General features: G+C 48.0%; 2 protein-coding genes across 2 annotated transcripts in view; both read left to right on the top strand.

The window, feature by feature from the left end:
- The first annotated feature begins 1,916 nt into the window (after positions 1-1,916).
- Positions 1,917-8,870, top strand: EXOSC2 (exosome component 2). The gene is made up of 9 exons (XM_010570905.1): positions 1,917-2,065; positions 2,146-2,247; positions 2,377-2,422; positions 2,715-2,804; positions 3,141-3,206; positions 3,373-3,441; positions 4,295-4,471; positions 4,640-4,768; positions 6,237-8,870. The coding sequence occupies exons 1-9, from the start codon at positions 1,941-1,943 to the stop codon at positions 6,315-6,317; spliced, it is 885 nt and encodes a 294-aa protein (XP_010569207.1). The 5' UTR covers positions 1,917-1,940; the 3' UTR covers positions 6,318-8,870.
- ABL1 (ABL proto-oncogene 1, non-receptor tyrosine kinase) overlaps positions 4,684-12,916 on the top strand; it is an 88,906-nt gene continuing 80,673 nt past the window's right edge. The window contains exon 1 of the mRNA XM_010570906.1: positions 4,684-4,768. Within this exon, the coding sequence (XP_010569208.1) occupies positions 4,746-4,768 (23 nt within the window). The 5' untranslated portion in view covers positions 4,684-4,745. The remainder of the gene's footprint in view (positions 4,769-12,916) is intronic.

Raw genomic sequence — 12,916 nt, 5'->3', positions numbered from 1 at the left:
CCCCCCCCAAATCCCCTTGCCTGCCCTCCCCCAGCCCGAGCTGTGTGTTGGGGTTTGCCCAACGCCTCCAAGCAATGCCACGGGCAGAGGGGACAGGCCACTTGAACGGGGACACCCCCAGCACGATGTGCCAGCGGGAAATGCCCATCCATGGGCAGGTTTTGTGGGGGACCCTGTGCTCTGCCGGGCTGTGCCTGCTCCAGCCCTTGGAGCATCGCTCCCCATCGCTCCCCGCAGCCGTACGGGAACATTTCAGCTGTTACTTCTGCTGCCCTCTGGGGACAGAGAAAACCCATCCCCGGGCCAGCTCTGTCCCCAAGGACAAGTCTAAGCGCCCTCTGGAGTCCTGCCACACGGGAGAGGAGGGCTGTGTATCATAAAGCTTAAAAGAAGGTATTCTAATATTAATTATAAGTCTAAGATGTATAAAGTTCTCACAAACTGTGTTTTACTTCCAGAAAAAAACCCCAAACAACTGTCACTTTAACTTTGTAAATATTTATGTAAACATTATTTACAAAACTTTGATATTATATATTATTTGATTGTATATGTACACAGTGTAAATACATTTGTACCTCTCTTGTATTCTAAATAAAAATTACTTGGAACATTTATCATTTAGAAGATGGATAGTATGGAGAGCTTTATTTTGCTATGTGCCAGGGAAGGATGTAGCGGTTGGGATGGGTGAATGTTTTGACTAGCACACGGTGAATAAAGAGATGTAGCATTGTCTGTTGGACCAAATAGTGCAGTTGGGAAGAGGAACGATTAGCTCTGGGAAAAACAAGCCCTTTTGCAGGTCTGAAAGAGAAGGGGCGAGTGCGGGAGCGGGTGGTATTATTTGGTCTGGTACCTCCTTGTTTCCATGTGTACAGTCTCTATTTGAAGCAACAGCTGTTGATATCCTTTGGTATCTTTCCTGAAATAATGGTCATATTTCAGCTGTGACAGGCTACAGGTGCAAGTCTTGCTTGGAAGAATTACATTTGATTTTTTTGGTCCGGAGGAAGCAAAGCATTCACTGGAGGTCATCACTGGCTGCTCTTTCCTTGGTATTTTCTCAGCAGCTCTGAGAGCCTAACTGCCGTTTGAATTAAATGAATAAAACTTCCACACAAATGTATTATTTACTGTTGGAACAGCTTTATCAGGGGAAGGGGTAAATTCCTCGTTCCTTGGAGATGTTTCAGCCAAACCTGATCCTTACTCGCCTCGCAGCCTGCTTGCTGCAGCGATCACAGGGTGAAATCCCCTGGCCCCACTAATGCAGGAGGAGAGGCAGGCTGCCCGGCCTGCTGCCCCCATCCCACCCAGCTCCCTTCAGCCTCCCCATACTTCACTGGCAGGGCTGTGGGTGCAACTCCAGCACCCTGCCTTTCACCTCGGAAGAGGATTATCTTCAGAACGCGGCGGGGGGAAACAACTTGTGTGTGCACACAAGTGCACGGGCACCCCCAGAAACTGGAGGTGCTGCTTCCCTCCAGGGCGAACGCACCCTTTGCCCGTAGTCCTGCCTTTCGGCTGGGGGGGGCCCCCCCCAAAGCGGGGTGCTGGGGCCCTGCGAGCCCCAGGCTGGGGACGCAGGAAGAGGCCTGTCGGGGCCTGGTGCCCCCCTGGTGCGGCAGGGCGGGCTCCCAGGGAGCTGCCCCGGCCGTGGGGCTGCCTTCCCCGCTCAGCCCCACAGCCTGTCCGACGGGGTTGTAGGCACCCTGCCCTCACTAAACATGGCCCCTCTCTCCCTTTGGTTCCCAACGCGGCGAAGCCCACTAATCCCTTTACTGCCAGGAACCAAAATGGCTGCCCAGAAACCTCACCGTCGCCCTCACTCACGATGGCGGCGCCGGCGCCTCAGGCGCGTTCTCGCCAGCAGCTAACATGGCGGGCGGAAGGCGCGTGTGGACGAGGTCGCTGGCGCTGCGCCGCCCGCACTCAAGATGGCCGCCATCACCATGCGCCTGCCGGTGGCCCGCAAGGCGGTGGGACCGAGCGCGCCCCGGGGCGGCGAGAAGCACCTGGTGGCCCCGGGGGACACGATCACCACGGACACGGGCTACATGAGGTGGGGGCAGCGGCGGAGCGGGGTGGGGGGCGCCGGCCAGCCGGCCGCGGGCTCTCCTCAGGCGGCAGCTCTCTCCGCAGGGGCCACGGCACCTACGTGGACGAGGAGAAGCTCATCGCCTCGGTGGCCGGCGCCGTGGAGAGGGTGAACAAGCTGGTGTGCGTCAGAGCCCTGAAGACCAGGTGAGCGGCGGTCGCCTCCTCGGCGCGGGGAGCGTGAAGCCCGCCATCCCTGTCAGACGAGGGCCGGGCCGTTTTCTGGGGAGGATGAGGCGTTTTGACGGGGCCGCTCTCTCTCTGTCCCGCTGCTAGGTACAACGGTGAAGTCGGGGATATCGTGGTCGGCAGGATTACAGAGGTAAAGCTGGGTTTTTCCTGATGTGCCGTGGAGGAGGAGGGTGGCCCGCTGGGCGGCAGCCAGGCTGGCGTGTCTCGGTCCGATCCGGAGCGCTTCTGGCATTGCTAAAAGCATGTTAATGTCTTTGTGCGGAGGCACTGTGGGTGCCTGGGCTTTAAACAAGATGAGGCTGGAAGTGGCCAGCAGAGCTGTCTCCTTCTGCAGCCTCGGCTGGCTGCAGGACCTCCCGCTCCGCTGAAGAGCTTCTGTTCAATTTTTGAGTGTATATCAACAGATTATTTTTCTTCTCCAGGTTCAGCAGAAGCGATGGAAAGTGGAAACCAATTCCAGGCTAGATTCAGTCTTGTTGCTGTCATCTATGAATTTACCGGGTGGGGAACTGGTGAGTGTAGTTCACGCAGAGCAGCGCCAGAGCCCTGTCTTCTGCTTCCACAGCAGAAGCAGAGGCACTGGGAAGCTCTGGAGCCCTTCCCACAGTTAGCACAAGGGTAGTGTGGGGTTTTGTGGGTGGGTCTGTAGCACTCCAATATCTTTAACTCTCAGTGTTATTGGGATGTAAACACTTCACTGATCTAAAGGTGTGCCAGTCTGCCTGATTTTCCTTTGGTTACCAGATTGCGTTTTGCGTGACATCCTAAGGTCCCCCCGCAATGTAGGTATTAACTGATGTTTTCTTATTCTGAACTACACGTGACTTTTCTTGCATTGTGCGTTTCAGAGGAGGAGATCAGCAGAAGATGAGCTTGCAATGAGGGACTACCTGCAGGAAGCAGACCTCATCAGTGTATCCTTCCACTGCTTGCGCTCGGACAGAACAGCCAAGGGGCATGGGGAGAACAGCCAGATTTCGGCTGGCCTGGCTGCCAGGGAGAGCTCTCTGCCAGGGGCAGCCAGAAGCTGTTGGCACTGGGCAGCATTAAGGACCTTGTTTCCTTAAGCGGCACTGACAGGCAGAGGTCCAGTCTGTATTTTCTGATGGGGCTTTATCACTGCACACCCGGAGTCTGAAATACGGGAAGGTAAGTTGTTCAAAAGCACTCGGTCTTGGCCTAATTCTGCTCCGGTTGACTTGTATAAGGCCTTTTGGAGGGGTTTTTAAGAAAAAAGCTCTGGAGTAGAGCAGGATGTTGTTATAACCCATTCCTGCAGGTTAGGAAGAATCTTAGCTTCTACGTGGGAGCACCGAGCAGAATTTCCCCAAAGCAGAGTGCCCTTGAGTTGCCCTTTTTGCTGCTGCTCTCCCTGTCCGCAATTACAGCCTGTTTCCCCCACTAGCTGCTTGGGATTTAAACCCTGGAGAGAAAAATCTTCGCACTCAAACTTCATCACTCCTTTTCTGCAGGCCATTGGCCCATGACTTGTTTCTCTCTCCAGGGCTTTATTTTAGGCTTTATGCAGTTGGCATTTATCTCTGGTTTTGTGCGTTGAAATAAGCCAAGGGGCCATTGGAGCGTAGGCTGCAGTTTGGGATTACCAGACCAAGAGTATTAGCACTTAAAAGATGAAAGCGAAGTGTGCGTATTGCACAAAGGGTGAAGGACAGCAATTGGATTAAGAGGGAAAGTGTTCTGCTAAATTGGGCCTCTTGCTTCTCATTTTTCTGCAGGGATGGTTGATGTGTAGTTACGACCAAGATATTATTAACATTTGTGCTAAGCACTTAGAGTATTCTTCATCTTCAAAGGACTGCACAGGCATTAGCTAATCCTCCCAGCACTCCCAGAGGCAGGCAGGTTTTATATTCACTGTTTCACAGGAAGAGGTGTTAAAATTGACTGGTTCCTAGACCAGGAGGGGAGTGCATGTCGGTGACTTGATGTTATCTGTGGTGTCTCATGTCTCTCATGTTGAGTCTTGTGGTCTCCTCTTCAGCTTGGCCAGGGTGTGCTCGTTCAGGTATCGCCCTCCTTTGTGAAACGCCAGAAGACTCACTTCCACGACTTGCCCTGTGGTGCATCTGTGATCCTCGGCAACAACGGTTTCATCTGGATCTACCCAACTCCAGAGCAGAAAGATGAAGAGGCAGGGGGCTTCACCACCAGCTTGGAGGTGAGGGTTCAGGGAAGATGAACCTTCGCCTACCAATGATGTTTTGTTAGTCTAACATAGAGGCACATGAATAACCTGAGACTTTCAAGATTTGGTATTAGGTTCATGGCAAAGCTTTTTTACAGTAGGCTTGCACTATTTCCTTGTGTATTCATCTCTTTTCCTCAGCCGGTTCCCTTGTCTGACCGGGAGGTGATCTCACGGCTCCGAAACTGCATTGTGGCTCTCGTTACTCAGAAGTTGATGCTCTTTGACACCAGCATCCTGTATTGCTATGAAGCATCCCTTCCTCATCAGGTACAGAAAACAGTGTTGTTTACTTTATTCCACACTGTGGGGAGCGAATGGAATGGAAAGGCCACACCAGTTGCTGCTGGAGTCAGTAAATTATGCGGTAGGGCTTCCTTTTGGCTTTCCAAAGCGTTCTGCAGCAAGTGACAATATGAACTTCCCCCCCTTCTGCGTAACATAAATTGCCTTGCACATTTTCAGGGATAGTTTGAAGGGTTCTGCCTCTGGCAAAGTCCAACTATTCATATAGAGAAATAGTCCATTTTTTGATAGATGTTGTGTATCACTTGTTGGGACTAGGGACACTCTGTGATCCCTGTGAAAACAGTGTTAAATTTGGGATTGTATGAGGGGACGGTGCACTTTATGAACAAATGAAAAAGCAAGTGTCATCTATTGTACAGAGACCAGTCTTCTGTTTGTATCCACATCCTGCACTGCTGGAAGGCTCTCTCAATTTGACCTCTTGCTGTACAGCTTTTCTCTACGATTTCTGCCAGCACAATCACTGGGAATTCTCTTCCCGTAAACAGATAAGATCTGAATTGGCTTCTGCTTTCATTGACAGTGGCAGCCTGCTCAGCTAGATGGGATGTTCTTTTGAACTATACTTCTGTTTAAGTCATCTCTCCCCTTCCCAAATACTGGTGTGTGTCCTTCAGGAGAGATTAGGAGTTGTCAGTAGCATCTCCTTTGATTTCTTACGGTCTCTGTAAGAATTGCTAACTCTGGCAAAGTTGACTTTGCCTTGGACCCTCTGCCATGATAGTCTCATTTGACCAGAACCCTCTAAATTCACTTGCTGCTCACTGCTGTGTGCCAGGGACCCTTGTCTCCACAGAGTGTGCAATAGTAGTATCGTGGTTTAACCCCAGCCAGCAACTAAGCACCACGCAGCAGCTCACTCGCTCCCCCTCCGCCCCAGTGGGATGGGGGAGAGAATCAGGAAAAAAAAAAGTAAAACTTGTGGGTTGAGATAAGAACAGTTTAATAGAACAGAAAGGAAGGAACTAGTAACGATAATAATAACAATATTAAAATGACAACAATAATAATAAAAGGATTGGGATATACAAGTGATGCACAATGCAGTTGCTCACCACCTGCTGACCAACACCCGGTTAGTTCCCAAGCGGCAATTCCCCTCAGCCCCACTGCCCCCAGTTTACATACTGGACGTGATGTCACATGGTATGGAATACCCCATTGGCCAGTTTGGGTCAGCTGTCCTGGCTGTGTCCCCTCCCAAATTCTTGTGCCCTTCCAGCCTTCTTGCTGAAAAATCCTTGACTTAGTCTAAACATTACTTAGCAACAACTGAAAACATCAGTGTGTTATCAATATTCTTCTCATACTGAACCCAAAACACAGCACTATACCAGCTACTAGGAAGACAATTAACTCTACCCTGGCTGAAACCAGGACAAGTAGTAGTTGCTTTTTCGTGCCAACGTTACTCTTCTTTCCACTCCAGATCAAGGACATTCTCAAACCAGAGGTGATGGAGGAGATCGTTCTGGAAACCCGACAGAGGTTGCTGGATCTGGAGGGGTAGGGCACATGGCCAGAAGCAGTCATTTGAAGTCCCAGCATGGCAGCTTTTGATTCTCAGTACTTTTTTTTTTTTTTCAGTGTTCTAGTCACCAACGTTCATTCCACACTTCAGAAACCACCAAAATCCCTCATTTTAACTCCTAGGATACCTCCTGAGCCCTTTTAGTACAATAGTACTAAATAGTACTTAAGTACAATAGCCTTTTAGTGCAGCAGCCTGAAAAATTGATATCTGACCTTTATGAAGATGCAGATGCAATTGGGACATATCTCATAGCACTTGTTGCTGTGTCTGGTGCCCCTGAACTTTGTGCAGAATGATAGAGAGGAAAAGATGTTTTTTGTGATGTTTCTCTCTCCCCAAAGGCTTTCTGAATGGTTTTGATTTTCCTTTACTATGATACAGACCTGCCAGTCCTCTGACTGAGAGCTCGTTTTTCTCTTTAAGACTGCAGAACACAGGTACAAGACTTTTAGAGGACAGGAGTATCCACACCCTTGCTAATGACATTTTGGGTCTGACTGTTGATGGTTTCTATGTCTCAAGGGTATGAGATTGGATGTGGCATGATGTGGCTGTCCACATGAGCCAGGAGCCATGAGTGAGCAGTGGCTTCTCAGTCTGTGTGCATCCTGCTGGTCCTTTTTTTATGCCTGATGTGGTGAGCTCCTCCTCTGAGGAGGCTCCAGTATTGTTTTCTATTAAATATTTTACATTTCAATAAATTTTTTTAAACAGATCAGTCATTCAGGAGTGTGTGCATTAGCTTGTCTTTCTCCAGAATGAATTGGGTCTAGCTTGAGAGCTATGGTTGGCTCAAGTTTCCTTGTGCCAGGACACTGAGAATGGTTGCAATGCCATGTTATCTCCTCTTCAGCTGTTGCTCCTCATCCCATTCAAGCAGGACTTGACCTTCCTGTTCAGCATATCTTCTGTGCAGAGTTCCTCTGTAAGTAGATTGCCTGGCATTGTTCACAGTGGCACTCTCAACATTGCTTCCCTGCAGGATCCCATAGAGAGGTGTGTCATGCAGCAGCTGTGTTTGGGGGATGACAGGGAACCCAGTATGACACTGGTGAGGATCCTCAGGCCAGTGGTTAGAGGTGGGCATGCTGAGCCAGATGTTGGCAGTCAGTCACTTGCCTTCTCTGTACAGAATGGATGTGATGTTTTCCTTAGAACATCCTCTCAGATCTCTGGTGATATATTAGAGCCATTTGTATTATATATGTGTTGTGTATATATATTGTATTTGTATTAGAGCTGCTTGCACCACAGTGGTGTAATTCTTAAAAAGGATGAAAAAGCAAAATGTCTGGCCTAATTGTCCCTGAATCTAATTCTAACGTTGCAAATTCTCACGATTGCCCCAGGCAAAAGGAAAAATTCTTTGCTCAATCTTTTCCTGGGAACTAGAAATACCCTTCATTGCTTCTCATCTACTTCAGACTGCTCTGCCTGTGGTCCAGAGTAAGCACTAGGAGGCAGTTTTGGATTGTGTTTGTAGTATTTCTCTTCCCCAGGAGCTTTGCCTCATTGCCCTGCCAAATAGCAAAGGCTGGATATCTGCCACCAGTGCTGCTACCTAAATACTAGAGCATTATGGAGCTCAGTGGCTAAGGACAAGCAAGGACATGGGTAATCCGTTCTGCTGCTGCACAACTCAAACTTCTGCCTATGCCGCCTCTCTAAAATAGTACTTAACTTCTTGGGGAAATCGGTGGAATGCTCCACACAAGACCTGGGAATTGTTATTTTTGAGTTTTATGAGGATTCCCTAGTAAGTGTTGCAACAATCACATCCTCAAGATGACTTGGGAAATTTGAAAACTAAAGCTTGATGGTGACACTTTCAGGTCTGTGCATGAGGCTGGTAGCAGTATTATCCACATCTGCGTGGACAGGAACAATGCAAAAAAGCTAAAGGAAGGCTCCCTAAAAAGCTAGCAGCCTCTGCATCTTTTAATTAGGAAAGTACCTCTTTTTTCCCTACACAAGTGCTGTAGTTTAGCAGCTGTTTATCTTATTGCCATACAGGGAGATTCAGGGATTTCTGCGGTGAGGCTTCTAGGTATAAGCAGATTGGGGATGTACAAGCAATGAGATACTTTATCTGATGTTCCCTTTTTTTAAAGCACTTTTGAAGGCTGATGGAGAGGTCTGTAGTTAGTCCAGTAGATCTCTTTGCATCTCTGCCACTTAAACAACTCTGTGTCAGTTAAAGGGCAAAGGGGTGAAGAGACTGTACTTCACTACCACCTAGAGAGATTTGATACCTGGAAATGGTTCTGCTGAACTGGTAGACAAATGCAAAATGCTCCTCTGTCCTCAAGTAACCTCTCTGCAGGCATCTAAGGGGTCAGAAAGGGGCTGGGGGGATTATGAAGCTCTTGAAAGTGCTGTTGGTAATGTGGTGGAAACATGCTGAGGAAGCGTGCTCTGGAGGTGGTTAATTTAGAATTGGATCATGCTGATGGGTACCAACCATGAGCTGTCAGACCTGCAAGGTGAGACAGTGCCAGGTTCTCATAACACAGATCTTAGGAAAAGGGAGCTGGTGTCTCTGCAGCAGGCTGCGTGGGCTGCACAGCTGAGTTATTTTTTTTTCCTTTTCCTCTCTTTTTTTTTTGTTTTTCCCCTTGTTCTTTTTTTTCATCTACATAGCAGTCTTTAAGACTGTGGTCTATTTCCAGGCTTCTTATGCTAGCCCTCTCTCCCCATTGTGAACCTTTTTTGGTTATTTATGCTCAATAAATGAGTATACAACCTGAAAAACAATGAGCTCAAAACCTGGACTGCTTCAGCTCTGATCTTTCCGATTCCTCCTGCTTGCTGCAGCATTCCTGATATTTTGGCCTTGGGTATATATTAAATGGGGGAGAGTATGTGACTCATCCGGTTCCTGTGCTCCTGAATACCTGGCACTTTTGTTTTTAAGCCTGAGAACAAGAGCACCAGCTGGTAAGGTTTGGTTATGGATCTTTTCTGATGTGTGGGGGGCAACTGAAGGTCCCTGTATTTTCCTCCCTGGCCACAAGGTGTCATTGCTGCTCTTTGTGAATTCAGCCAGTGGTTCGCCAAGCCCAGACCTAAATTCTGTAACAAGGCTTCAGCGACGGCATTGCTGGCAGTTCCTGCAACCCCATCAAGCACGACTTTGCAAGCCGGCAGGTAACAAGAGATGAGAGTGACAAACTTGTGTGGGGAGGGAGAAACTTCCTGAGCAGTTTCAAAGATGTCTTAAGAAAGGTACCAGGCCAGCTGCCATTTACTGTTGATTTGGCTGAATCCCTGTGACTTTTCGCTCTCTTGACAAATGTCAAGATCCACTAGTGCTCATCCATCTCAAAAGCAACTGGATGTGTTGCTGTGGCTCACAGTTCCCATATGGAGAGGCTTCGAGTATCACTGTTCAGTCATCACCCACAATATGGTGAATGACTTTTTCCCAGTGCCCAGCAGAGATGAGGGAGGAGTCAGACAGGGTCTGGGGGAAGCTCTGGCATCTCAGGTACTTGGGGGAGCTGGGGCCCCTTTTCCTGTAGGCAGGTCGGCACATGAGTATAGGCAGGCTGTATAAAAAACGTCTTTGAAATGGGAAGTGCTTGAGATGTAAAGGAGGTCTCCAGCAAAAAGCAGTGTCCTCTTGAATTCTTGAAATAGTCTGTGGGATTTTGCTAGGCAACTTCTAAGCAGGAAGGGTGAAAAGGAAGAAACTATGGCTTCTCTGGTTTAAGAATAAAACCATAGTCAAAAGTGGGGTGGGAAAAACCTAATAAGTGTTCATTTTTATATGGGGAACTAAAATGCCCATGCAGACATTAAAACAGCTTAGACCAGTCTGATTTCTTTGGTCACCAGTGTCTGATGGCGTGGAGCCTGTAAACCAGCTGTAGCACCTGCCTGCTGCTTACTCCAGGGTTAATACATGGCACAGATGTGCTTGAAAGTGGAGCTACTAAATAGTTCCCTTGCTGGTGAGTGCTGCCTGCGGAAACAAGAACACAAAATCACTCGTCTGTAGAAATAATTTTCGTGTTTCTTGGTGGCAGTGTTTGATTCATGTACTAATATGAAGAATGGCAACTCCTCTCTTTACTCCCAGTAATAACCATTGGGATTTTAAATTTGTCCTAATGGATTATTAATCCAATTACTGCTGCTTATTATGTTACTTCTGTATCATCCGCATGCAGTTTTGCTGTTCAGTTGAGGTGAATGGTATAAATATAAAGCTTTGAGCAGACCCTGGAAGATACTGAAACCCCACTGAGATTATAGGCAGTCTTGAAATGGTTGTCTCATGTTCCTGAGGACCATTAATTAATATGCTAAGGTTTATTCTTTGGTAAAGAGGTTGAAGCTTTAAGATACTGTTATGGAGGAAATGGAGGAAACATCACTGCAGCTGTTGGGTGTAACAACCCATGCTTAATTGAAGGTAAACAGAAGAAGTATTGAAATTTCTTTTATGAAATACATGGGATGTACACAGGCCACATGCAAGGCTCCACTGAAAGAAACAGTCTGTAGATTTTTCTAATTTAATCTGTATTTGCACGATCTTTCTGTCTCCTCTAGTAATTTCTGAACCCACTGGGCAACCTCAAGCTTCTTAACACGAGACAATCATGTTCACAAAAACTGGCAGCAGGGTAGGGTGCAGAAAACACAATACCCTTCAGGAAGGAAAAGAGGGCAGATACCTTGCTATGATATTTGGAAGTGACCAGCTGGCCCATCTGCCTGTGTACAGCCCCAACACTGCTTTGGGAAGCAGGAAGTGCTTTTGAAGCAACTGCTGAGTGGAAAGAGGCTGAGGACTGCTGGCAAAGAACCTGCCCCACTTTGCTGCTTATGATTGCAAAGCATCAGAAGGAATACCTGACTGTTGACCAGAATGATAAATTCACCTAGTCTGTTAAATAAAAAGGAAGTACATTAATCTGCATAGATCTCAGGTGAGGCAGGAAGAAGCATATATACAGCCATATTGTCCAGAACACGAGTCCTACTTGTTTGCAATTACCTTTGCATATTTTGGTCAAGGTCTTCTGAGTTATCACGGACCTGTGGTGGTCTTCTGGAGTTCACTCTGCTTCAGCCCTGCCACAGTAGGAGGGATTATCCAGGATGCTCCAGTCAGACCCAGAAGGGAATACTTTATCAGTAAAGGATGGTTGGTATTGTTTTTTGTGACAAATTTCTCTCAGGCTGCTCAGCCTGTGTTGACAGACAGCTTTGTTTCCTCAGTTTCCTTCAATCCATGGGAGCTGAGCAGGGGGTTAGATCACTGCAGTGAGAAGCTGATCTCCATTACTGAGATAAACCTGGAGAAATTCTTTGGAGTTCAAGAGATGTGACCTTGGATTTGTCTCAGCATAATGTACCAGAATTTCTCTCTCCTGCGTGTGGTAGCACAAATGGCCTCAGTACCTGCAATTTGAGTCATTGATGCAGAAATGCAATAGAAATGGTTTGGGATCAGTCTCCTGGGTAAGAATTAGTGATGTAGGAGCAGACTGGCACAGCAGAGGTGGAGGATCCTGTAGGGCTGTGTGAAGTGCTACATTTCAGATGCTGTTGTTGGAAAATGAAAAACACACGTCTGTGAGGGACCTTGAGTATGGCGTAGGAGACATGGAGTATGTTTGGATTTGTCACAAGGGAGGAGTCAGTACAAACAAGCCGCTCTGTGTCCAGATGGTTACCCTGAGCAGGAGGCTACTGCACAAAATTGCATTTGTGTGTTCTCCCGTTGTTGAGTGGGAGCAACCACAGACCTTTGACCAAAACACCGTGACCTCAAGCTGCTGCCTCAACCCTCTTCTGTTCCCAAGGTGAACTGGGGAACGTACAAGAAACTATCTATCTTCAGCGTCACTGTCTGTGCTCTTTAGCTCAGGGAACGCTTGCGCTGCGAATACAAGGGCACCACAGTGCAGGCTGAAGAATCTGGGCGTTTAACTTAATCTTTGTACCAAATGGTGCATGAAAGTAGATCAATAAAATATTTGTCACATGCATTGGCCTCTGTGGCTGTTTTTGGTATCAAGTTCTGTGTATGCTCTGACAGTATTAATAAGGAAGTTGAAGTCCTTTGGGCAAGCAGAGTGACTGATCCCTGGTTGGGGAAAAGCTGATGGTTGTGCACACAGCTGACCCAGTAAGGATCTCTTCTTCCCTTCCATCTCTGCAAGAAATCCAGGGTCCCGAGCTGGCCAGGGGCCTCGAGACCCATGTGCAGGGAGGGTCTCTAGCTGGCTTGAGGGCCAAGGAGCTCATTGTCAGGTCTAGGGGAAGGCAATTTAGATGGCCCTTGCAAAGGGGTAAGAGATGTGACGTGAGCTTTCTGGGTCCTTGGCTAGCATTTGCTAGTGATGTTACAGTAGAAAATCCCTCTTCCGCCTGCTGTTTCCACCACCTTCCCCTTCATCCCACTCCCCTCATGGCTCCCCTTCAATTTCCCTCATCTTCCCCTTCCTGCCCTCTCTCCATCCGCCTCATCTTCCCCTCAGAGCCCCTCACAGCACCCCCATTTCCCTCATGGCTTCACCCTGGAGACACCTTCATGTCCCCCAGCCCCCCCGTTCCCTCAT

This window comes from Haliaeetus leucocephalus, unplaced genomic scaffold (assembly GCF_000737465.1).
Source record: "Haliaeetus leucocephalus isolate CR32 unplaced genomic scaffold, Haliaeetus_leucocephalus-4.0 Scaffold306, whole genome shotgun sequence".
Taxonomy (NCBI): domain Eukaryota; kingdom Metazoa; phylum Chordata; class Aves; order Accipitriformes; family Accipitridae; genus Haliaeetus; species Haliaeetus leucocephalus.
Note: the sequence above shows the minus strand (reverse complement) of the source record. Positions and strands in the feature narration are given on the sequence as shown.